Here is a 26,397-nt window from a genome sequence, read left to right as displayed (position 1 = left end):
AGCTGCCTAATCGTGGGGCGCAGGCGCTGTGTGGCTCTTATAAATCTTATTACCCAGGGATGTGAAGCTAACTGGTAATCGAAGAGGGCGCTCAAGGCTGAAACCTGGACCTTTAGAGTTCTGGGCTTAAGGCCTTTATTAAAGCCTGCCTGCAAAAAGCTTAGTATGCTAGGGAGGTCAGGGGTGCCTGCCACAAGATCGGATCTGCCACCCTCCAGACAGAATCTTTTCCATATCTTTCGATAGATTGCGGATGTCACTGGTTTCCTACTGGCCTGTAGGGTGGATATGACCTGATCCGACAATCTCTTTGCCTTCAGGATGTCCCTCTCAGGATCCAAGCCGATAGGTGGAGTCTTGCTGGGTTCGGGTGGTGGATGATGTCCTTCCACGGGGGTAGTTCGACTGGATTTCCTACTGCCATGGCTCCTAGAAGGGGAAACCAGCTTCTCCTCGGCCAATATGGCACGATCAACACCACTCTTGCGTGGTCCTCGCGTATCTTCCTGAGCACTGCTGGCATGAGAGCCAGTGGTGGGAACGCATAAGAGAGGGATTCTCCCCAAGTCTGACTCAGGGCGTCTACGCCTTCCGGGTGGTCCATCGGATTCAGGGAGTAGAATCTGGGGACCTTAGAGTTCTTCCGGCTTGCGAAAAGATCTACACTGGGGGTCCCCCCCCCCCCCCCACGCTGACAAAGATGGTCGAAGATTTCCCTGTTCAGTTCCCACTCTGTCGGGTGGATCTGTTGTCTGCTCAAGTAGTCTGCCACTTCGTTCTGGGAACCTTCTAAGTGTACTGCGGTCACTGATCGGACTGTTCGTTCTGCCCACGTGAATATTTTTCCTGCCAGGGCCTGTAGCGGTTGATGTCTGGTTCCTCCCTGGTGCTTCAGGAATGCCACTGCCGTTATATTGTCGGATAATATGCGGACATGATGACTTCTTAGTACCGACTGGTTTCTCCGCCACGCTTCCCAGACCGCGAAAAGCTCTCTGAAATTGGAGGATCTGGCCCTGATGCCTACTGGCCATTTCCCTTGGAAGATCTTCCCTTCTATGTGGGCTCCCCATCCCCACACACTGGCATCTGTGGTGACTACCACGTATGGAGAGGTTGTCCATTGTACGCCCACCTTCACTCGTTCTGGCAGCCTTAGGGGGTTTGTCTAGTGACGCCTGACTTCTGTCCCACTTTGCAAGGATCTCTCTGTAATAATCGAGTGGAATTGGGCCCATCGGACACACTGGATGCAGGCTGTCATGAGGCCCAAGACCTCCATTGCCTCTCTTATGGAGCACTGACGCCTCAACAGGTCTCTGGTTCTGGCCTGAATAGTCCTCTGCTTCTGCTCGGGTAGCCAGGATATTCTGTCGGCGAGTCTAGGAGGACTCCGAGGAATACGTTTCTGGTGTCTGGCCTGAGGTCCGACTAATCCCAGTTGATCACCCAGCCAAGGAACTCCATTACGGTAGTTGCTCGGATCCTGTCTCGAATAAGCGCTTTTTTGGATCTTGCCACCAGTAGGAAGTCGTCCAGGTATGGAATGATCACAATACCCTGATCTCTCAGGTAGGCCACCACCTCTACCACCAGTTTTGTAAAGATTCTGGGAGCTGAAGCCAACCCGAATGGAAGACACTGGAACTGGAAGTGGCAGGTCCGGGCTGGTAAACTGACCGTGAACCTTAGTAGGCTCTGGGATGAGGGATGGATAGGGACCTGGTAGTATGCCTTTTTTAGGTCTAGGGTGCACATGACAGCGTCCCTATCTATTAGGGGGATTGCGGATCTGATAGATTCCATCCGGAATCTCTTGTATCTGACCCAGGCATTTAGTGGCTTCAGGTTTATGATGGTACGGGCCTCGCCGGATGGTTTTGTGATTGAAAACAGGGAAGAGTAGTGCCCTCTTCCTCTTTCCGTTGGGGGAACTGGTATTATGACCCTTGAGTTTACCATGTCCTGAAGATCCGTCCACATTGCGGAGTCCTCCAGGACGACAGTGGGGGCAATATATCTGTCGGGGGGAGGTGACTAGAGCTCTATACTGTAGCCTTCCACGATGGTTCTGAGGACCCACCGATTTTGGGTAACTCGGGACCAGTTTGCTGCGAAGTGGCGAAGTCTCCCCCCAATACCTATGGTGTCATTGCCTCCTCGATCTAGATGTTGATGTGAATGAGGGACCCCTGTTCCTCCCACCTTGGCTGAAGGAGCACTTCTAGGAGCTTCTATTGGACCTTGCCCGACCTCTGAAGTCAGTCTGTCTCCTGGAGAAGGAGCCTCTCCGAAAGGACTGGGGCCACCTGGGTTTTTCCTCCGGGAATCCTTTATTTTTATCAGACACTAGCTCTAGAATGTTATCTAGGGCTGGACCAAATACCCTCAGGCCCGAGAAGGGGATGGCGCATAGCTTTGTTTTAGAAGCGTTATCCCCCGACCAGGATTTAAGCCAGACTGCTCTCCGGGCCGCATTAGAGAGGGAGCCGTTTCTGGCTGCAAACCTTACAGATTCAGCCGACGTATCCGACAGGAACACTGTGGCTGATTTCATGAGGAAGTGATGCTAGGATCTCTGATCTAGGGGTCTTGTTGGTTAGGTGTTCCTCCAACTGCCCCATCCACAAGAACATAGACCTGGCCACCGAGGTGGCTGCTATGTTGGCCCTAACCAGAGCAGACGTCTCCCATGTTCTCTTTAACAAGACGTCCACCTTCCTATCCATCGTGTCTCAGAGACCTGATGAGTCCTCGAATGGGATGGCCGTCTTTTTGGTAACCTTGGCGACTGGGACATCTATTTTAGGGACTTCCTCCCATGCCCGTGTTTCCTCGGGATCAAAAGGCAGTCTATTTTTAAAGTCTCGGGAGAGTATCAACCGACGCTCTGCCTCTTTTCACTCCTCCTGGACCATTGTTTTGATGTGTTCACTTACAGGGAACACTACCTGCTTCTGGGCCACTAGTCCTCCAAACATTAAGTCCTGTCTGAACTGTGGTTTAGGGACTTCCTCTATCTGCATAGTATTTCTGACTGCCTGGACCAACTCGTCCGTGTCCTCAAGTCTGAACAGGTACTTCCTGCTCTGATCCTGTCTATCCCAGGACAGGATCTCGCCTTCTTCCTCCTGGTCTGAATCCCAGAAGTCGGACTCCTCGCTAGGGCTTGCTTCCGACACTGGGTCTGCTTCCCACCTTGGACGCTTGCGACTTGGCCCTGGGCTGGTGGACTGACGCCGTGTGAGGCTGGCTGTAGAGGCCTGGACTTCCTCCCTTATTAGCGATCTCATTTCGGCAAGAAGGGATGGCCGTTACTCACCTATGACCCTTGAGGTACAGGGTCCGCATAGGGTCTTGTTATAGGTGTCTGGCAGCTTTACCCTGCATACGGGGCATCGGACCGACTTGGAGGTGGCTTTAGCCGGGTCCTTTGCCCCCGAGGGGGATTCTGCCGGGATTCCCTTCTCCTAATACAGAAGGGGCACCTACTCAGATCTGGCTGTGAGGATGGGTGGGGGGTGGGGGGAAGGGTGGTCTGCGCTATGCACACTTACCCCTCCACCTGCTGGAGCGTTGCCTTCCATTCTGGCACGATTCTGCAGAGCGCTGTGGATCTCAGGAGCACGCGCCCGGGATTCAAAGCCGGCATCTGACGTCACCGGATGTGACGCACGACCTCTCCGCGATAGGCCGCCTCCTCCACTTCCTGCCCGGGCTCCTGCGCGTGACCGCGCTCTGCTTCTCCCCAGGTGCCTGCTCAGCCCGCCGCTTGCAGGGAACCGCCCCCTGCCTGCGCCGTTGGAGCCATCCTGTGGGTGCTCGACCTGCCGCCTGCGGGGGCCCGACCTCCGCTTGTCATGGCGCTGCTGGAGCCCAGCGCCGACTGCGCTCATCCTCCTGCCGGTGCCTGCTCGGCCAGCCGCCTGCGGGGTGCCGACCCTCGCCTGTTAGGGCGGTGAGTCCTGGAGCCGAGAGCCTCCCATAGGGAGGAACGGCTCCCTCCAGGAGCGTCGTCCTGCTCCTGGCCTTTGGAGCAGAGGGACTCCCCATCGGAGAGTGTCGGCCCCGGGATCTCTTGACAGGGGAAGGCTTGGACTGGCCGCACGATCCCCTGAGCCCCTCCGGTAAGTTCTCGTGTGTCCCTCCGTGCAGGGACAGGAAAAACACTGAGGGAGAGGGGGTGGGACATGACCTTTTAACCTCTCGTGTGCTTTCGTGTCCCTGTAAGGAGGAGGATGACGTCCTCCATGGTGCTGTCAGGTGGACGTCCTGGAAATTCACATTCTTTGTGTGCCAAGTCTCTTCCATGATTCCTGGTGGAGCTTTAAAGGGAACCTGTCACCCTATTTTTCAACTATGAGCTGTCAGCACCGCCATCAGGGGCTTATCTACAGCATTCTTTAATGCTGTATATAAGCCCCGATGTAACCTGAAAGATAAGAAAAAGGAGTTAGATTATAGTCCCCGCGGGGTGGGGGGGGTGTTTTGGTCTTGGTCCGATGGGTGTTGCGGTCCGGCGCCTCCCTTCCAATGGAGACGTCCTCTTTGCTGCCTGTCGTGGCTCCTGCGCAGGTGCACTGCTGAGGGCAGAGCAGAATACTGCAGTGCGCAGGCGCTGGACATCTCCCGGCGCCTGCACACTGCAGGACTCAAGGGCAGAGCAGTGCGCCTGCGCAGGAGCCACGACAGACAGCAAACAAGAGGACGTCACCGTTAGAAGATGGGAGGCGCCGGACGGGATGGCGACACCCATCAAACTGAACACCAGGTTGAGTATAATCTAAGGGCCCCGTGAAACATAGCGATCTCGCTAGCGAGATCGCTTGCTGAGACACAAGTTTTGTGACACAACAGGGATCTCACCAGCGAGATCGCTGTGTGTGACAGCGATCAGCGACTGGCCCCCCCTGCCGGTATCGCTGTAGGAAACCGCTGGACAATTCTTTTGTCGCTGTTCTCCCGCATCGCTGCGTGTGACAGGCGGGAGACCAGCGATCTGCTGGTAACTAATGTACACATCGGGTATCCAAGGGATGTGCGTCCCTTACATACCCGATGTGTACGTTAGTTACCAGCTCTCTGCATCAGCGCGCTGGTAACGAACACAGCGACACCGCGCGCTCGGCGTCGCTGTGCTGATCGCTGGTGAAGCTGTCTGTGTGACAGCTCACCAGCGATCACATAGCGACTCACCAGCGATCCTGACATGTTGATATCGTTGTCGGGATCGCTGGTGAGTCGCTATGTGCGACTCCAGCTTTACCCTTTGTTCTTATGTTTCAGGTAACATGGGGGGGGGGGGGCGCGCTTATCTGCAGCATTACAGAATGCTGCAGATAAGCCCCTGATGGCGGTGCCAGCAGCTGATAGGCGAAAAATGGGGTGACAAATTCCCTTTAAGAGTTAAGGTACTGTCACACTTAGCGATGCACCAGCGATATGATGCGGTCAGGATCGCTGGTGCATCGCTAAGTGGTCGCTAGTGGGCTGCCACACAGGCAGATCTCACCAGTGGCATTGTAGCGGTCGGGGGGGGGGGGGGGGGGGGGTGTCGCTACTTACCTGTCACACTAGGCGATCCTGACATCCTCCCACCCGGCTCCACAGGAAGCTGACAGCGAGAACCAGTCCTGGACGTTCCCACGCGATCAGCGATAACCAGCGGGTCGTAGGCAAGTATCACACACAGCGATATCGCTACAACGTCACAAGTTACAGCGAAATTGCTAGCGATATCGCTAAGTGTGACAGTACCTTAACTTTCACTTTATAAGAGCTCAGGACTAAAGAAACTTTGCAAATACCACAGTCTATATGTTATGTTTTTTATCTAGCATCTTACAGCACCGGAGAAGTGAAGACATTTCTGAAGTCACATGCTTATCATCCCTTGTAGACTAAGGCTATGTGCACACGGTGCGGATTCTGCAGAGTTTCAGGCCCTGCGGGTCCGCAGCAGTTTCTGCTGCGTTGTACAGTACCATTCTTTGCAATGGTAAAACCAAAACGCTGTGCACATGCTGTGGGTTACAATCCGCAGCATGTCAATTCTTTGTGCGGATTCTGCTGCAGTTTCACAACTTCACCATTGTGAGATGTGAAACCGCAGGTCTAAGCAGGCTAATCCGCAGGTATTTTGACCTGCGGATTTTTCGAAATCCGCGTGGAGAAATCTGCAGCACTTCCAGCTACGTGTGCACATAGCGCTCGGCCGTGTTATATGGTAGGCATAAAGGTTAAGGCTATGTGATAAAACATCGCACGTCACTTGGACCAGTGTTAGGCTAAGTGCACATGTACCGGAACTCTCACGGAAATTACCGTGAGAATTCCGGAATTCCAGTCCGCGGGAAAAACGCATTTTAAATTCCCGCGGAAAAACTAGCATTTTGCAAGCGTATTTAGCTTGCAAAATGCTAGCGTTCTCCAAGCGATCTGTAGCATCGCTTGGAGAACTGATTGACAGGTTGATCACACTCGTCAAACATAGTGTTTGACGAGTGTGACCAACTTTTTACTACTGAGGCCGCCTATGCAGCATCAGTAGTAAAAGATAAAATGGAAAAAAAAAAAAAAAAAAAAAAAGTGTTATTCTCACCCTCCGACGTCCCGTGCATCCGTTTCCAGTAGTCCTTTGCGAAAATGCCCGCGATGACGTCAGTTCTCGCGGGATCGCGACGTCTCGCGGTAATTCTCGATGACGTCGCGCGAATGACCGCAAGACTTTGCGATCCCGCGAGAAGGGACGCCATCGCGAGCATTTTCGCAAAGGACTACTGGGAACGAGAGCGTGAAGAGAAGCGGGAAGACTGCGCGGGACGTCGGAGGGTGAAAATAACAATATTTTTTAATTTTAAATTCTATTTTTTACAGGGATATGGTACCCAAAGCCCGGAGGACAGTCTCCTCTCCTCCGGACTGTGGGTACCATCCGCAATTGTTCTGCTTACTTTCCGCATGGTGTGCACAGCCACATGCGGGAAGTAAGCGGAACAATGCATTCCTATGGGTGCGGGATCGCCACGATGCCGCAAATTAATGAGCATGCTGCGGTTTTTACCGCAAAGCGATTCCGCCGCGGTAAAAACCGCAGCATTAGCACAGCATTGCGGAATCCCATAGGAATGCATGGGATGCTTATTTTTTGCGGTTAAAACCGCCGCGGAAACGCGAAAAAAAACGCCACGTGTGAACTCAGCCTTACTCTATAGGGCAGCTCACATCGGCAATTATTTTCTCATGCAGATTCGGCATGAGAGAATAGTTTCAGCGAGACTCTGCTCACTCACACCCATACAAGTCTATGGGTGCATGGGAATTATCAGACTGCACTCTGATGTCAAGTATTTGCACGTTTACAGCACATCAGTCTGGTCAATGTTTTTGCAAGGTTTTTCACCGAAGTAGGGGGTGGGGTGGAAGAAAAACTACATGAAAATGTTCCTGCAAACATTGAATGTGGGCATCTACCCTATGAGAGATCATTACTCAAAGTCAATACATTTAGCAAACCTTGAAAAATTAGCAGGGATTAAAAGCAAAGTCAAAAAACAAAACTACAGGCAAGTATTCGGGGGTTCAGTCATTACTGATTATACAGAGCGGCTGCTCTGTTACTGGCCGCAGACAGACAGGATCGTGTCCAACAGGTCTTTGTCAACAGCTGCTCGACAATCCCTACAGCCGCACACAGCGGCTGCTCGACAATCCCTACAGCCGCTGCTCAACGATTCCCTCAGCTATACAGTAGCTGCTTGACTTCGTACACAGGCCTGGGTACCTTCACTTTCTTTGACAAATGGACGTCCCTCGCGGCTCTGTCACTGTGGCTGCCCTAAAATTTATATAGACTTGGCACACACCAAAAAGATTCTGATGCAGAAAGGTGGTTTTAATGAATTGCAGTACATACATACAGATGTTTCGGTCTAGGACCTTCATCAATGTACAATAAGTTGTACTGTGAGCTCTTAGTGACTGGGCTTTAAGGGAGAAACCAATACTGCAAGGAGGCACCTGCGGCTGTCCCACGTGGTTCTATATAACAAGTGGATGCAGTATCCACCACGAATCCAAGTTACCAGGGTTGTGCCAACGGTTTTGTTCTAATACTGTGGCTGCCCTAGGCCTACCACCACAGTGGTTCACCAGTCCGAGTCCGTTCGGTTTAGTGGTACCCCAGGCTGTCTGCGGCTAATCCTGTCAGGGCCACCCCCCTGTAACTGGCACAACTGTCAGTCCTCTCAGGAACTTCCTTTCTCCTCAGCCATGCCTCTTGTTTCCTGTGCTCCCTACACTGACTGACTCTTCCAGAAAATTCCATCTGCCTTTTATCACCTTCTGCTCTGGTAACTCCGCCCCCCAAGACTCAATGGTTTTTCTTAGCCAATGGCTGGTGTTCAGTCCTAACCTACAACCCTCCACTGGTCAAACCCCAACACTACGCTTTGTTCTCTTTATCTACAGCCGTTTTCCATCTCTCACTCCAACACTGCCTTACACCCTTTGCCTTCCTATTACAGACAGGTTCGTCCGTCAGTCCACCTTCCCTACACCTGACATTTTCTTCCTGGAAGAAGACGACAGCTGGGGGACCCCCATTTCCCTTTGATGTGGTAGATCTCAAGAGAAATTAAATGGAAATTTGACTTTTTGCAGTTGCTATTATTCTGTAAATAATGGTGATCGCAAAACTGGGGTCAGTAAAAACCAACCCGAATCATGTTCTCTGGGGTCTCAGCTACCCCCAGTAGCCAAGACCCTGGATAATTTCCGACACTGGGGGGCACTATACACTTATTTCTCAGCGCCGTTAAAAAGCGGTGCTGAGGAATAAGTACCCATAACTGCCACTGTTAAAGGAGTATAGGCAGTCGATAAGGGAACTAGTGTAGTGAATTTGCTTTCTGGCCTACCTCTGGTTACTGCTGAAGGTGGTAGAGCTGGTCAGGTTCACAGAGGAGTTGCAAGTTCTTTCTGGGCTCCCTCTGGTGGTTACTGGAGGTAATGGAGCTGATCTGATTAACAGAGGCTTGCCACCTGATAATGAGGACGACGATTGGAGAGCTGGGGTTTCAGACAGCCAACTCCCTCTCTATCCCTGCCTCCTGAGGTCTTAGTTTCCAGCTCAGTCCCTGCATGCTCAGCTAAGGGTTCTTTTGCTACTGTTCACATTTGATCTGGTTTTGTCTATTTCAGTTTTGTGTGGGTCAGCCAGCTCCGGCTGGGGCTGTGCTGAATCACCATCCATATTTTACTGCTTGTGCCAGTTTGTTTTTGTCCCTTATTAGATTGGCCTCTTTTTGCGCTGCTTTCAGAATATACCAGAGTGCTGATATAGTGGGCGAAGTCGTGCGACTTCAGTATTTTTGCATCAGACGTGTTGGACCTTTTTGCAGGGATTTTTGCATGATTGCAGTGTTTTTACTGTCTAGTCAGTGTGGGTCCCATCGTTTGCTCAGTCTATTTTCATCTTGTCTCACCGACAATATATGTTTGGGGGCTATCTATTCCTTTGGGGTCTGCTCTGGGGCAGTTTAGATTTCCCCTTTCTTAATTTCCCCTTTCTTGCTTTAGGGTTAGCTCTCCGGCTGTGCTGAGGTGTCTAGGCTCATTGTAGGCATGCTCCATGGCTACTGCTAGCTGTGTGGATAGGATCAGAGGTCTGCAATCCACTTAGTTACCAACCTCTCTGGTTTTCGGTGGCTTAGCTTGGGCCTGCTCTCCTCCTCGGTGACCCATTCATAACAATTAAGTATAGTGCCCAGCTGAGTATGGATTTGAAAAAAGCCTTAGGCCATGTTCACATGAAGATTTATTTCGTGCAAAATCTGCTTTCTGCAATACCAACAGAAGTTACAAGACTACAGAAATCTCATGCATACACTTTACCTGATGGAGAACTGCACCAAGTCAATTCTTGGTGAATAAAACATGTATTGAAGAGAAAGCTGACATTACAGAAATTAAGGCAAGCTGCAAGTGAACACAGCCCTATACAAGTTCAAAAGAGGGAAAATTAAAAAAAAAAAAAATTAGCTCTGCTAAATATTGCGCATGAGTCATTTGTATCGATCTTTCTAAAAGGATAAAAATAAAATTAAAAAATAAAAAAAAGTGACAAGACAGTTTACTTCACTAGTTTAAATAAAACCTGAATTAGGAAAACGACAAACACCTACAAAGAGGATGAGCAGGGCATGGCTGGCTTTTTTTTTTTTTTTTTTTTTTTCTTTTTACACAAGAGGAAAAAGACAGAAACTCACATTTGCCACACATTAAAAATAATTCTGTTATGAAGCTACATGTCCACAGGGACCCCAGGGCTTATAGTGCCCACCCTACAGGCCTGATTGGATAAGTCTGGAGGCGGAAGGTGACAGCCTCCCCAAAGTCTAATTTCCACCTACAAACAGCGTTGCCGTTGTGTTATTGCAAGCTTTTCCAAGACTGACTGGATGACAAAATACAGGAGAAAGATTTAAAAGGAAGACATTTTAAAGAAAAAAAAAAAAATAATTGAGAGAAAAGGGGGGGGGGGGGGGGGGGGGAACCCTGCACATCTTTTTTGTCAAAGAAAAAACCCCTTTCCTAAATCCAATGTCTCGCTGCTATGCATGAGTATGACAACACCATTGCATCAGGCAGTTTAGTGCAATCTGCACTTTCTTACTAGACTGTAAATTCAGTGGGTTTACAAGATATTAGGGGTAAATGGAGGAGAGGGAGCCTGTGGGATCCAGCAGATCTGTACAAGAACATTTACATCAATTAGACTAGCTGCTCCATTTTCCTCTCATTTTGGAGCTACCCCTAGTTCGGGATGTGAACCCTGTGTACACAGAGCACAAGCCAATGTGACAGAAGGCCTCAGGGAGATAATGAGAACCTGGGATCTGCAGCACAACAAACCCATTTCTTTGTCTACAGATCTGGTGTTACCAGAGTTTTTTCCCCCTACTTAATAGAAGGCACACGTCTGTCCTGCATTTTTCTGCCAAGCACTAAACACTTCCTGCCAAGACTTTTGTTAAATGGCAGACAGGGGCCACAAGGCTGCAGCGTCCAGAGAGTTGCTACCTAGTTCATTAATTTGTTGGACGGGCGCTTGTATAATTAGTGTGTACACAAAGCAACATGCCCCAGATTAGGGACACACGAGCTTTTGTACCGAGAGTCTTGGCAGTGGGCTGAAGAGAAAGAAAAAGGGAAAGTGTAATCTCTCCACAAGACTCAGAGTCCACCAGTAATTATCTAAAGCCCTTTGTTACCCAGCAGATTGGCAAAAAGCACTAAGAACCTCCCCCCCCCCCCCCCGCTTCATAGGCACATAAAGTGAGGAGGGGTACACTGGTGGGCAAGACGAAGAATTGGTAAAGTGTGTATATATATATATATATATACACACACACATATATATATATATACACACCCCCCATTCTTGCCACTGTGTTATATTGCAGCCTGCCTGTGTTCTTCCAAAAGAATGCCAAGTGAAGAGGCCACCATATTATAGCACCATTTATTCCATGGTGCTTTACATGCACCATATTGCATTTAAACTTTTTTTTCCTCAACTTATGACTACTATTTCAAAGTATATAGACACACTGCTAAAGTTGATCCTCAAAGCAGATTTTAAATCCACAAAGTTACATTAGGATGCAGATCTTCTCAGAGGTCTGCTGAAATGGCCTCCAAGGCTGTGTGCACACGTTGCGTTTGTCCGTTTTGGCAAAAAACCTAAAGTATTTCCTAGTTCCAGCAAAGTGAATGAGTCTCCTGTACATGTTTCTGCAGACTTAAATCTGCAAAAAAAATAAAAAAATAATGTCAATTTCCAGCAGATTTCACATACAGATGAGTGGGTTTTTTAACCCCCCCCCCCCCCCCCCCCCCCCCCACACACACACAACAACTGCCAAAGACACTTATGCGTTTTCCCTGCCAACACATTAGGACTTGCTGCTACAAATAATGAATGTGTGCACCATCACATGAGTGAAGCAAAGTTTGTGACTAACGGTGTATGGTAGTGAGGGCCATGTAGAGGTTTTATTTCCACTCTCCCCAGTGTAATACCTCACAATTAACTTCTCCACTAGAGTTTAAAAGCTGCGATTGGATCCTAAAGTGTATCCCAAGATATAATGCAGGGAGACTAAGATCTTAGCCATTGTAATAATAGTACAATAAACTAAGATTGAAGCGTGGCACTGCTTGGGCGGGTTTCATCACGAGACCTTGATGAGGTTTCCTGGAAGATGCACCTTCAGAGGAACCTTAAATGACCCATGCCCTGAGGTAGCAACAAGGAGCAATGACTGGAAAAAGGACAAGTCATTAATTAGCATGATGGAAAGACAGCCAAAAAGGTCTTCCTATAGAAGTAGGGACTCTTAGGCCTCTTTCACACATCAGTTTTTTGCCTTCAGGCGCGATCCGGCTTTTTTTTGTAAAACCGGATCCGGCAAAATGCAATGCCGGATCCGGTTTTTCCCCCATTGACTTGCATTAGCGCCGGATCGTGCCGGATGGCATTGCGTTTCATCCGTTTTTTGCCGGATCCGGCAACTTGTCCCATTCCGGCGTCTGGAAAAAATGTCTACTGTAACGTTTTTTGTCTCCGGCAAAAGAGCCGGATCCGGCGCTTCCAGCTTTTTGCTACAATGTAAGTCTATGGGCGCCGGAATGCGCCGGATCCAGAAAAAGACGGATCCAGCCACCGGATCCGGTTTTTTTAAGTCTGCGCATGCTCAGATCCAATTGGCCAGCCTCCAGGAACAGAGACGGATCCAGCAAAAAAACGGATCCGTTTCTACAGTTCTCCAAAATTTATGCCGGATCCGTTTTTTCTAAAAAAAAAGCCGGATCCTGCCTGACGGCAAAAAACTGATGTGTGAAAGTAGCCTTACCCCACCACATATGTAAGGAAGTGAGCCATGATAATGCGACTTCTGTAGATGTAAGAGTTAGGCATGCTTTTAGCACAGTGGGAGTGCTGCACTACACAAGCAAGGGGAGAAGGAAAAAAGCACAACGTGCGAACATCGCTTCTATACAAGTACGAAGTTTGTTGGTGAATTTCCACCCCCCCCCCCCCCGAAGGATTTTTTTTTAATGCAGATATTCAGGATCAGAAGAGGAACACAACAGCACAGAAGCTCATCCTCCAGAGCATCAGATTAAACAGGAATTCTTCCCCAAGGTGAGCCCAATGTAAGTGCAATAACTCAGTAATGAAGAGCTATGACAGCTATGGAGCAGGCAGGCGATGGAGCTCCTGTGCTATGTGGAAAAGTATGTACATGTCCTTGGGTAACTTCGCTCTGCCCATTACTGACAGCTCGTCTGCAATGTGCGGCTCAGGGTAGTGACGTGGTAAAGCTGCATTTACAAGTAATTCCTCCTTCTTCTGCGCTCCTTTCACAGCTCTGCGACCTCTGGCCTACTGCGGAGCAGCCTGACAACACAAGGAGGCTTCCTGCAGATATTTACCCTCAAACACCAGGAATAAAAGATGTGCATTCAACAAGGTTAATCAGGCACAATCCTGTAGTAAAACATGGGATAGAAGTGAATTCTTCCCAGCCTTCACCCCATATAGTCCAGCACTGCTGCACAACATCCCAAATACGCAGTATACACTCTTCTTAGCGCTTCCTCTGATAAAGATGTACTTACAGCCAAATAGAGCCTTTTTTTCTTCTAATGGTCACATCAAGTTTCAACTTCATTACTACCCTGGCAATTCCTTTAAGATACTTCAGCTCCCATCATGGTCAAATCTGCTTAAAGCTCTGAGAAGGGATATAGTTTAGCCAGGATGGGCAATAGCACTTTTACAACTTTTTTTTGTTTTCTGTTTCATGGGCAAATAAGACCTTACACCCAGATATGTTACTATAACATCCAAAGAAGTTATGGTAGGTCCTAAAGTATGGCTTCTACATGGATGAATCATAGAATTGTAGAGTTGGAAGGGACCTCCTGGGCCATCTGGTCCAACCCCCTGCTCAAAGCAGGATTCTCTAAATCATCCCAGACAGATGTCATGGCTGTCCCGGCCATGATTTGTGCAGTACTGAGTTAGGAGATATTTCCTGCTAACAAGCAAATTCTATTCGGTGAATTTAGAAGATATTCAGTTTCATTTTAGTATAACCAACAGCTTTCAGGAACAATTATCACTGACTATTGTGCCAGGTCCCTCAGAGCATGTGACTATCAAAGGACCCTCTTCCCACACCTCCCAATTATGGAGGGATTAAAAAGCAAGTGAATTATACACCAGAGAATAACTACAGTATATAAAGTCTTTTCTCCCAAGACACAGAACAACTCTACAGATAAGACCTTTAACCCCTTCACCACCAGGCCACAATTTTTTGGGTTTAGTCTCCCCCCAATCAATGTAGCCATATGAGGGCTTGTTTTTCTTTTTAATGACACCACTGGATTTTTCCAGTACATTGTGGCAAAATCCAAGTGCAGTGAAACTGCAAAACAATTCCACAATTTTTTGGATTCATCTTATTTACCATGTACACTATAAGGCTTTGTGCCCACGATCAGGATATGGCAGAGTATTTTTGCTGCATTCATGCCACAGGTAAACCTGCATGTGTTCAGTGAGCCATGTGGATTTACTGCATGTAATGAATGGCTATGGGCGAGACGACACCGCGCAGACCAGCATCTCCGCTGCAGATAACAGACATGCTGCAGCTCGTAAACCAGCACCGTAGGAGAGTCTATAGTGTCAGAAGCACAGTGAGCATAAGAGTTCTAGAAATCCTATCCGCTGCGCTTGAAAGCTAGAAAGCAGCGGTTGACAGCGCAGATGAGCGTCACCCAAAACACTGGCATTACAGATTGTAAGCACATGCCCTTATAGCAAGACTGACCTGGCACAATGACTACAGGTCAGTACCAGTGCACAGGTATACATGTAGAGTTTATTTTAAGGGATGAATACAAATTTTTTTTTTTGCAGTTTTTCCCCGAGACCCAATGCTGGGTGATGGCTTGTTTTTGTGCACCCTGGGCTGGTGTTTTTTATAGATACCATTTTGGGGCACATATGATTTGACCACCTCTTATCGTGATGTTGCGACAGCCCAAAAAAACAAGCAATTGTGTTTGATTTTTTTCCCCTCATTATGTTGTTTACCAACCTGATCAGTTTTTATATTTTGATAGACTGAACATTCACAGCAATACCAAAAATGCCCCCCCATTGTCTAGTTATGTAATGGAGCAAAAAAGGTGTGTGTGTGTGAAAACTCACTTTATTCAGTAGTCCCCTTAGAAGACTTGAAGCCATGATTGCTTGTGCTGTGCATAGCAGCGCTTCAGCGTATAGCAGAAATCACAGTCTGCTGTGAATGCCAACTCAAGGCTGGCATTCATGAGTATCATAATGGCAGGCACAGGGGTCTTCTGCAGATGCCTGGCTGTCATGACAACCCATCAGAGTCCCATAGTCACAGCAAGTGTTAAATCCCGCTACCAGTGATTGACAGCAGGATTTAACTGGTTAACAACTGCAGGCAGAACACTGCTGTTCAAGGTACATGTCAGCTGATTAAGTCAGCTGTCACAGGGGGAAAAATGCGAGCTCAGCGTTGGAGCCCACAAAGTCAGGGACATGACATATGTCGTGAAGGGATTAAAGCATAACCACCATATTTCAAAGATCGATTACACATGAAAATAAGTCTTTGTAAAGTATCTTATCTGAGAAGTCTGCTTCTACTGCTCCTGGACTGATCATTAATAATTCATAGGTAAGATCTGTATTCAGTGATGACCGATTGCTACATTACCGATTGCTACATTACCGAGATAGAATCTTCCCAATACCATCTGCCATCTATGTAGATGAGAGGTGGAGGCTCTCTGCCACCAGCTGCTCCGCCCTTCACATGGAATATTGTGTAACAATTGCCATCTCAGCAATGTAAGAAAAATAAAAAAATAAAAAAGTGTTGATGAATACAAATTCTACTCATGGAGAGGGAAGAAAGAGGAGATTTTACATAGTGCTTTCTATAGAAATTAAAGGGGAATTACAGTAAACATTCATAGTACCGTATATTTGTCCCTGATTGTTTTTTGGTTTCTCATTACGTAGCCCACACTCCACAATTTTCTTCCTATGACAAACTGTATAAACTTGATAACCTTCTAGTCTGCAGTTAGAGTTCAGTCTGTTCACACAGGATAGATATCAAGAAGATTCTTTGCTACAAAATCTGCATGAGCTACATTAGTATTCTGTTATGGATTTGCACTGGATCTCTCACTAGGCATTACAAAGGAGAAACGTGCACATCAAATAAAATCTGAGCTACATGCCAGTTTGTGCTCCTCTGCTATTGTTCAGAAAAGCATGTTGTGAATAACAGGTCTTGATCTGGGGTCCAATTGTGACCATTTCCACAAAAAAAAACAAAAAAAAAAAAACAACCCCATGTAGTAGCTATGTCTTTTCTCCCATAGTATGCAATATGTGAACCTGCCAGCCTGCTCTGCACCAATGATGGTGTACAGTTTCTGGTTTGATTTTTTTTCCTGGCCAAGTTCCAAGGCTATTGAATGGTCAGATAGTACAGGGAGAAACCCCATTAGTTATTAAGTGGTACCTGCAAGACAGTTTTTTTATTCTTAAATTAAGCAAAAGTAAATTACAGAACTTTTCTTCACCCAAGAAGTGAAAAGTTGCATTTACTTTAAAACATTACTGTGAGCGCAGACTGGTCCTTTCACAATAATCTCTCAGTGTAAGCAGGCTGCCGATCACCTGATGAATGGGCAACACACTTGTTCAAGTGAAAATTTTGTGTTGCACAAAAGATTAGCAGCGCATTGCTATGTGTAAAGGAGACTCGCACTGCTGAGTACAACGGCACACTACAGGCGCTGAACAATGTGCTACAGATAGCACCAGTTACCATGATCTCCCGATGAAAGGTACGGGTTCCCTTTAGTGACCAATACAAATCTCTTTTCTAAAGAAACCCCCATGAACCTGAGGTTTCTTAAAACCCTAATTTTGCCCCATGGGAACATATCCTTAGATTATCCCATTGCTTTAAAATTGGGATGAAAGCCAATAATGAACCTTTACACCTTAAGAACCCTGTCTAGCTATAAAGCCCCAGGGGGACACAGCCACATAACTAGGCTAGTCACCACTATGGAGTAGGAGATATTAGTAGCCATTAGTCATGAGATGAAGAATCAGATAATTAAGGAACAGCTGACTAGAACAATGAATAGCTTGAAGGGGAGGGTGACTCAAGCACTTCCCCACTGGAGATTTGTGATTTTAGGGGGCCACGGCAGACTCGAGCAGTGAAGTAACTAGTAAAGCCTTGAATCCAGAGAGGCGTCTGTAGAAGGATCATGTCCGGCTCTCCTGGCACACACCGAGCTGTAATCTGTGGTTTGATTCTGCGCTATTACAACACTTGATAGGGCATTGCCCTTATGCTGCTGTACAGCGGCCAATTCCCTCACTGCGCCATCATCCATGATCTCTGACAGCCAAGAACCTACATGCTGTGCAGGTGAGCGATCCGAGGACCAGCCATTCCTCCCAGAATGTACAGGTTATGTTAGTAATTACTATGTTACAAAGCAGGTAAATACCAGAGGAGGGTTGAAAAGAAAGTTATAATTACATGATAAAACACCACAGGAGGCCCAGGACTCACAGCCACATCACTATGGACTAAAGACTACCCTCTCCTAGTGTATCCTCACCCATCCCTGTAGACTGAGCCCTCACGGGCAGGGTCCCCTCTCCTTATGTGTCCCTTGTCTTAGGGTACCGTTACACCTAGCGACTCACCAGTGATCCCGACTAGCGATATGACGCGGTCAGGATCGCTGGTGAATCGCTGGGTGGTCGCTAGTGAGCTGCCACACAGGCAGATCTCACCAGCGACATCGCTGGGGACGGGGGTCGCTACTTACCTGTCAGACGCGGCGATCCTGTGTCCTCCCGCCAGGCTCCACACGTCGCTCGTCGTCACAGCAGGAAGCGCCGCAGGAAGTGGACGACGAGGAATGGTCCAGCAGCTTCTCGCGCGATCAGCGATAACCAGCAGGGGAGCGGTCGGAGGTAAGTATCACATGCAGCGATATCGCTAGTAATATCGCTGTAACGTCACAAAATCGGTGATATTGCTAGCGATATCGCAGTGTGTAACGGGGGCTTTACACGTTTATTATACTTGTCTATACTTTTCACATGTAAAGCACCATGGAATAAGTGGGGTTGTATAATAAGTGAGGAGACTACACAAACAAGGTGCAATGTTACAGCGATCAGTCACAAGCGGACTAAGCAAAGCAGCAGTTCCTGTAGTAGACAATCGCTAATAACGCAGTTCCCGAGAATGTGTTTAAAGTAGTGGTCACTGTTAGGCCAAGGACAGAGGCACACCGTAAGCCCAGGCATTGCCATCTGAAGGTGGCCAGAATAAAGCTGGCGCTGAGCACATTTAGCACTTACCCCCTCCCAACAGCCAAGAGGTCATTTTATGCTCAAAGTCTCATGAATGACAGCTACAATCTGACTGCTACTACTTCCATCTCAATAAGTTGCCTATGTACCATACATGACAAAAGGCTGCTGAAATAAGGAGAAACCGTGCAGGGCACAGACAGGCCTAGAGTAGTGTTTGCTACACTGGGGACAGGGGCTGGATAGTAATCCCCCCCCACACACAGGGACCTAGTAAACACCAACATGCTTTATTAGCCTTTAGTGAATGGAAGTTTATAGTAGGGGTGTTAAAGAGTTACTTTTTAAGTATATGGAGATATTTATACAACTTTGGCTCAGTTTACAGATTATGTGCACCCCATAAGTGGATCATTTCTGCTCCCACATGCCCATAGAGCTGACGGGACACATCCAGCAGCAGTGGTGGTCCCTGACAGGTTCTCCCCTAGCCCAGCTTATGTACAAGCAGCTCCTGATGGGAGCATTCTCCTTTATACAGTCACAGCAATTAGTGATAAAGAGCACATTACACAGTGCTAAACCCAACACCTGTGTATAGCAGAGGCACACACTGGCAGTAGCCAAAGACAAGCTATGCAATGGTCACATCAGATACAGAGGGGCATTCTGAGCAGAGGCATCTGGCACCAGGGCTGTATGCCACCTAATATCTGCACCCACTATGGTAGATAAAGGGGTCCTCTGCTCCCCTTAGGCAGCAGCCAGATGAGCACAGCTACCCCCATAACTGGTCACTGGCTACAGGAGCCAGGGCTGGCTGGCGCCACAGGTCGTGCACCCCTGGTCCTTACCCCTCCAGGGCACAATCACCCCCAGCAATGTCTGCAGATGGTGGGTGCTGTAGCCTCATTAGTGCATTACACCAGCCAGGCCGGACACCTGGGCCACAGAGTACACAGCACCCATGCCTAGTGATGGAGGGCCCACCCCGGGGCCACACGTGCACCTACCCTCCAGCAAACAGATGCACCAGGGTATCTCTCTGGCTCATTCTCTCATTCTTCTCCCCTGCAGCCAGGTGGAGGCAGCAGGTCCCCGGGGAGCCGCCGGGCCGTTTGCCCGCTCTCGGGTGACAGATGTAGGAGGCAGCAGTCAGCACCCAGCCCGCAGACGTAGGCCGCCACCATGCACCGCTCAGCGTCTGCAGATAGCGGCTGCTCACACGCAGACCTGCCCGAGTATATAAAGGTGTATGGCGCCTGCACAAACCGTGGAGCTGCCCGCCGTGACCTCACACACTGCCTGCCCAGAGCACCGTCCCCTGCCTTCTACGCTCCCCTCTGCCGCCTTCACCCCCCTGCTCGCTTATGAATATTCAGCAGCCCGAGATAAACACAAGCTGATTGGCTGCGGAAGTGTGAAGGAAGTGACGGCGGGCGCAGCTGCTTCACCACGTGACCTGGCTCCTGCTGGGATCTGTGTGTGAGGAATGTTCATCAGCGGCAAAAGACTACAGATCCCAGCATGCACTGCCGCACAGGGGGCGTGTCCGAGGAGCGTGGCGGCGGCAGTAAACTTCAGCCGCGTTGTTGGAGGTTCACAGGTCGCCCGGCTGTGGCTGATACGTGCGCTGCCTCCACATCTGCAGTCATCTGTAGACGGGTGGTTATTACCAGGCACTGCTGGAAGCTGCGGCACCTCCTGCGGGCGATGCCAGGGTGCCCCATCTACTGGTGGCGTCCACCACAGTCAGGCGCATGACCTAGAGAGTGGTGGGAAGGGCGAGCTGAGGGAATGTATGGCTCTGCGCCCCTAAAAGCTGGCAAGTCCAGCAGTATAAAGAATGGGCCCTGAGGTCTGAAGAGCGCCCCTGACAAAAGAGAGTAACCCTCTGCTGCAGCGACCGCCCTCCCCCACCTGATCCCTGCGGAGGCCCCTCATAGGCGGCTGCCCACGGATTAGATAGGTCACCAATGTCTGAGCCGCTACCAATACCTGATCCGCCACCAATGTCTGAGCCGCCACCGATGTCTGATCGGCCGCCACCAATGTCTGAGCCGCCACCGAGGTCTGATCGGCTGCCACCAATGTCTGATCGGCCGCCACCAATGTCTGAGCCGCCACCAATGTCTGAGCCGCCACCGATGTCTGATCGGCCGCCACCAATGTCTGAGCCGCCACTGATGTCTGATCGGCCGCCACCAATGTCTGAGCCGCCACCAATGTTTGAGCCGCCACCAATGTCCAATCGGCCACCACCAATGTCTGAGCCGCCACCAATGTCTGATCGGCCGCCACCAATGTCTGAGCCGCCACTGATGTCTGATCGGCCGCCACCAATGTCTGAGCCGCCACCAATGTCTGAGCCGCCACCAATGTCCAATCGGCCACCACCGATGTCTGATCCGCCACCAATGTCAATTGGCCGCCACCAATGTCTGAGAAGCCACTGATGTCTGATCCGCCACCAATGTTTAATCCACTATCAATGTCTTATCCACCACCGATGTCTGATCTTCCAGGGCTCGTTCTGCTTGGAGCCTAAAGAGCAGCAACCTCTAGTCTCCGATGGGTAAAATGGCAAAGAGCTTGTCAGAATAAGCAACTCTGCACTTTACTGGTTATTAAAATTCATCTCCGTTCTCAAGAACTGGGTCATTTTATGTGTCATTGCCTAGTCTACCGGCCACCACTGCAGTGTGAGGCTGAGCTTGTGTTTTTAAGTAGAGTTGGTGAAAATCGATTCACAACATCAGGTCCATCGGCCACATCTGTAGTCTATTGTCGCTGGACAACACCCCTGAGAGCTGCCTTCAATCTCCTGGTTTTGCTGCTCCTCTTGACTACCCGGCCTGGTGACAACACTTTGGTGTGACACACATGTGACGTAAGCGCTGCGCAGTTCCATAGGGCCTACTTAGCTCCCAATTCAGTGTCAGTGAATTCTGCAGAGGCAAATCAAATACGGTGTCCTAGTAAGCAGGAGGTCAGGACTCGAGAGCGGTGCACAACTGAAAAGGTGTTTTGGGAGAAACCCTCTAAGCATTTCTCTGTGTCACACCTTGCAATGTGTATTATGAATTGCAGCACGGCTGCACTCAGTAATGGTGGCCGAGCGCCAGTTATGGCTATAGCTTCAGTTCTGATAAGTTTATTACTGCAGATAATTAAGACAAGTGTTAATTAGCGCTTTCAACCATTGCACAAGGTTTACACCCACATTAGGGAGGTTGGTTGACTGTTTTGTAACTGTCCTATATAGTTCGGTAAGGTTAGACCTGTTATCCTGCAGAGCGAGTCCAAAGGAAGGCAAAAAAAACCTGACCAGCGCCTCCCAAGAGTGAATAGGTGCAAGCTGCAAAATAAGCGAAGGTTTTTATGTATAGGTATTTTGGAGGGTGTGACTCCCTCTGCTCTGACATTTGCACTCCTCTCATTGACCTGCAGGTGTTCTCAACCAGTTCTACTTTCCCATTCAGATTGTAGGCTTGTAGCCCAAGAGAGACATGTTTGTCCATTATTGTAGGTTTTTTAGCTCGAATGTGGCATATACAGTCAGATATGGAAGGGTTATTCTAGGACCCGTCAGAGGTGTCACCTTGCCATGGTTGATGGGCACGCATGAATTGGCCACTTTATGCGCCAAGAAACTTTGCTTATTTTGTAAGTACATCTTGCTGAGGGACAAAGCGTTTGGAAGTTGTTATTTCCATTGACGCTATATGTCTTGGCAGTCACAGAGTGCTGCTGGTCTTTTTTTACAGTATACACATCTTGAGACTATACAGGAGTCTCAGAATGGTGCTCTATAGGTTGAATGGGCAGGCACTGAGGGCGGGAGTGTGTAAGCCGTGGCAGAGACTAGAGCACCTCCTCCTGGGGAATGTAGTCTAGAGGCACAGAGAAAGAGAGCAGAATGAAAGCAATAACAGGCCACAATACTGGATGAAGGGGAGCTAAAAAAGGAAAATAAAACCAACATGTTTTTTTTTGTTAACTCATCGCAGTGCGTGACCCATCTTTTTTTTTTTTCTCGTGCCTGAAAAGCCCCCTAAATTTACCTTGGATTTTATCTACATTTAGCCAACTGAGTATACAGTATAAGTTGACGTATTATGAGTGCTGGGATCAACCAGATAAGTCACTCTCTCCTCCTGGGAATATACAGAGCTAACTAATCAGTTTAGTAGTCTGCTTTTTCTTGATCCTCAGTGACCAATTCCCCATTACCATTATTTGGGGACCCAGTTGTGCTGATTTTGTTTTTTTTTTCTATTCTTATATTTAAAGGGGTTGTCCGGGCTCTTTTCCTTTTCTGCGGGTGTACGTAGGCTGCAGAATGCTGACAGTATGTAATATATGTATCATTAATGCATTAATGTTCCAAAATGTAGTGCAGACCCAAAAACCAACATTAGACCATGAGAAGGGCAACACAATAAAAAAAGAATATATAGAGATTGAGAGTAGAAATTTGACCACTGCACAATATAGAAAGGCTTCTAAAAATTACCCCAAGGGGTCTGTACCATACACACTGAAAGAGACCATGATGAGGACCTCACAATACATTTTGCAGTTACTACAGACATATGATAAAGTTTGGGCACCCCTATTAATGTTAACCTTTTTTCTTTATAACAATTGGTTTTTGCACCAGCTATTTCAGTTTCATATATCTAATAACTGATGGACTCAGTTATATTTCTGGATTCAAATGAGGTTTATTGTACTAACAGAAAATGTGCAATCTGCATTTAAACAAAATTTGACCGGTGCAAAAGTATGGGCACCTCAACATAAAAGTGACATTAATATTTCGTAGATCCTCCTTTTGCAAAAATAGACTGGGACTGGGATGGCCATTCCAGAACATTGTAATTGTTCCTCTGCATGAATGCCTGAGTAGATTTGGAGCGGTGTTTTGGATCATTGTCTTGCTGAAATATCCATCCCCTGCGTAACTTCAACTTCGTCACTGATTCTTGCACATTATTGTCAAGAATCTGCTGATACTGAGTTGAATCCATGCGACCCTCAACTTTAACAAGATTCCCGGTGCCGGCATTGGCCACACAGCCCCAAAGCATGATCATAGAATCGTAGAGTTGGAAGGGACCTCCTGGGCCATCTGGTCCAACCCCCTGCTCAAAGCAGGATTCGCTAAATCATCCCAGTCAGATGTCTGTCCAGCCTCTGTTTGAAGACTTCCATTGAAGGAGAACTCACCACTTCTCGTGGCAGCCTGTTCCACTCATTGATCACTCTAACTGTCAAAAAGTTTTTTCTAATAACTAATCTGTGTCTCCTCCCATTCAGTTTCATCCCATTGCTTCTAGTCTTTCCTTGTGCAAATGAGAATAAAGTTGATCCTTCTACAATGTGACAGCCCTTTAGATATTTGTAGACAGCTATTAAGTCTCCTCTCAGTCTTCTCTTTTGCAAACTAAACATTCCCAAATCCTGCAACCTTTCCTCATAAGACAGGGTTTGCAGACCGGTCACCATTCTGGTCGCTCTTTTCTGAACTTGCTCCAGTTTGTTGATGTCTTTTTTAAAATGTGGTGCCCAAAACTGGACACAATATTCCAGATGAGGTCTGACCAAAGAGGAGTAGAGGGAAATAATGACTTCACGTGATCTAGACTGTATGCTTCTGTTAATACATCCTAGAATTGCATTTGCCTTTTTTGCTGCTGTATCACACTGTTGACTCATATTCAGTCTGTGATCTTTTAGTATACCCAAGTCTTTTTCACATGTGCTGTCACTTAGCCCTATTCCTCCCATTCTATATATGCTTTTTTCATTTTTATTGCCCAGATGTAGTACTTTGCATTTCTCCCTGTTAAAAACCATTCTGTTAGTTGCTGCCCACTGCTCCAGTTTATTTAAATCTTTTTGAATCCTCTCTCTCTCTTCTCTAGTATTAGCTATCCCTCCTAGCTTTGTGTCATCAGCAAATTTAATCAGTTTACCCTCAATTCCTTCATCTAAATCGTTGATAAAGATGTTGAACAGTACAGGGCCCAGGACAGAGCCCTGTGGTACCCCACTTGAGACATTCTTCCAACTGGATGTGCAGCCATTTACGACCACTCTTTGGGTCCGATCACTAAGCCAGTTATGAATCCACCTAACAGTTGCCTTGTCCATTCCATACTTAGTCATTTTTTCAATAAGGATTGTATGAGAGACTTTGTCAAATGCTTTGCTGAAGTCAAGATATACTATATCTACAGCATTTCCTTGATCCACCCAATCAGTGATTCTGTCATAGAAGGAAATTAAGTTAGTCTGACATGACTTATTAGTTACAAACCCATGCTGACTCTGTTTAATCACTTCATTCTTATCCAGGTATTGACATACATGTTGTTTAATAATTTGTTCAAAGATCTTTCCTGGTATAGAAGTCAGACTCACCGGCCTATAGTTGCCTGGGTACACCTTCTTCCCCTTTTTGAAGATAGGAACAACATTTGCTCTTCTCCAGTCTTCTGGCACTTCTCCTGTTCTCCAAGAATTTTCAAAGATTATGGAGAGGGGTTCAAAAATTTCTTCTGCTATCTCTTTCAGTACTCTGGGGTGTAATTCATCTGGACCTGGAGACTTGAATTCATTTAGGTTAGTTAAGTGTTTCCTCACTATCTTTCTGTTTATAGATATCCTGGATTCTTCTATTCCCTTAATAGGACAGTGAATAACAGTTGATGTTACATTTCCTTTCTGAGAGAAAACAGATGCAAAATAGGAATTTAAAAGTTCAGCCTTCTCAACATCCTGTCTTACCATTTCATCATTTTCATCCTGTAAAAATCCTATAGCATCTTTGACTTTTCTTTTACTTTTGACATATCCCCAAAATCCTTTATTATTGCTTTTGACATCTCTTGCAAGCCTCAATTCATTTTCAGCTTTAGATAATCTGATTTCAGGTTCTGCAGACAGCATTATATTCTTCTTTAGATATGCCTCCCTCTTTCCATTTTATAAACATTTTTTTCTTCCTTTTTAGCATGTGCTTAAGTTCTGTGTTCATCCATCCTGGTTTCCTTAAATGCTTCCTATTCTTCCCTCTTTTCGGAATTGTTAACATCTGTGCTTTGAGAATTTCATTTTTCAAGATTTCCCATCCCTCCTGGACATTTTTGTCTTTTAGGATATCCAGCCATTGGATCCCTCCAATTCTCTTTCTGAATCCCTTAAAATCTGCCTTTCTGAAATCTAACCTTAGTGTCAAAACTAAAGGAACACAAAGAGCGCGATAGGGTCTTATCCGGGTTAATGCTGGAAAAGTAATTTAGATTATACTCACCCTTTTTAGGAGAGGTTCAAGCATGTAGGATCAGTAATCTGCTTGCTGCATGTCCAAAGGTCAGCTCTGTGACCGCTTACACATCAGATTTTGGAATAAATTCTCGGACTTTTGTGCGCTGCCAGATAAATTCACCAATCCAATATTTAGGAGAAAGATTAATCCATTTATTTCCCTGAAAATAAATGGATTAATCTTTCTCCTAAATATTGGATTAGTGAATTTATCTGGCAGCGCACAAAAGTCCGAGAATTTATTCCAAAATCTGAAATCTAACCTTGACGTCTGAGTCTTCACAGGTCTTCCGCCTCTAGTTATCCAAAATTCTAAAATAGCATGGTCGCTACCTCCTAGGGTCCCAGCCACTTTTACCTCCTCAACCATTTCCTCCCTGTTTATAAGGATTAGATCCAAGGTAGCAGTTCCCCTTGTTTTCTCCCTTACCTTTTGGAAGATAAAGTCAGCAAGAGAGGATAAGAATTTCCTTGACCTGTTAGTTTTGCCTGAGAGAGATTCCCAACAAATTTCTGGATAGTTGAAATCTCCCATGACAACTATGTCATATTTTTTGGAGAACTTGGCCATTTGATGCATAAAG

At 47.4% G+C, this 26,397-nt stretch overlaps 1 protein-coding gene across 2 annotated transcripts in view; it reads right to left on the bottom strand.

Annotated features, from left to right (window-relative positions):
• The window catches only part of SLC25A36 (solute carrier family 25 member 36), a 45,803-nt gene extending 25,961 nt beyond the window's left edge, over positions 1 to 19,842 (bottom strand). For both annotated transcript variants that reach the window (XM_073581086.1, XM_073581087.1), the window contains exon 1: positions 19,492 to 19,842. In XM_073581086.1, coding sequence (XP_073437187.1) covers positions 19,492 to 19,532 — 41 coding nt within the window. In that variant the 5' untranslated portion in view covers positions 19,533 to 19,842. The remainder of the gene's footprint in view (positions 1 to 19,491) is intronic.
• Between the last annotated feature and the right edge of the window lie 6,555 nt (positions 19,843 to 26,397).

Source organism: Dendrobates tinctorius, unplaced genomic scaffold, assembly GCF_039654945.1.
Source record: "Dendrobates tinctorius isolate UK_male_01 unplaced genomic scaffold, ASM3965494v1 ptg000069l, whole genome shotgun sequence".
In the NCBI taxonomy this organism is placed as follows: domain Eukaryota; kingdom Metazoa; phylum Chordata; class Amphibia; order Anura; family Dendrobatidae; genus Dendrobates; species Dendrobates tinctorius.
Note: the sequence above shows the minus strand (reverse complement) of the source record. Positions and strands in the feature narration are given on the sequence as shown.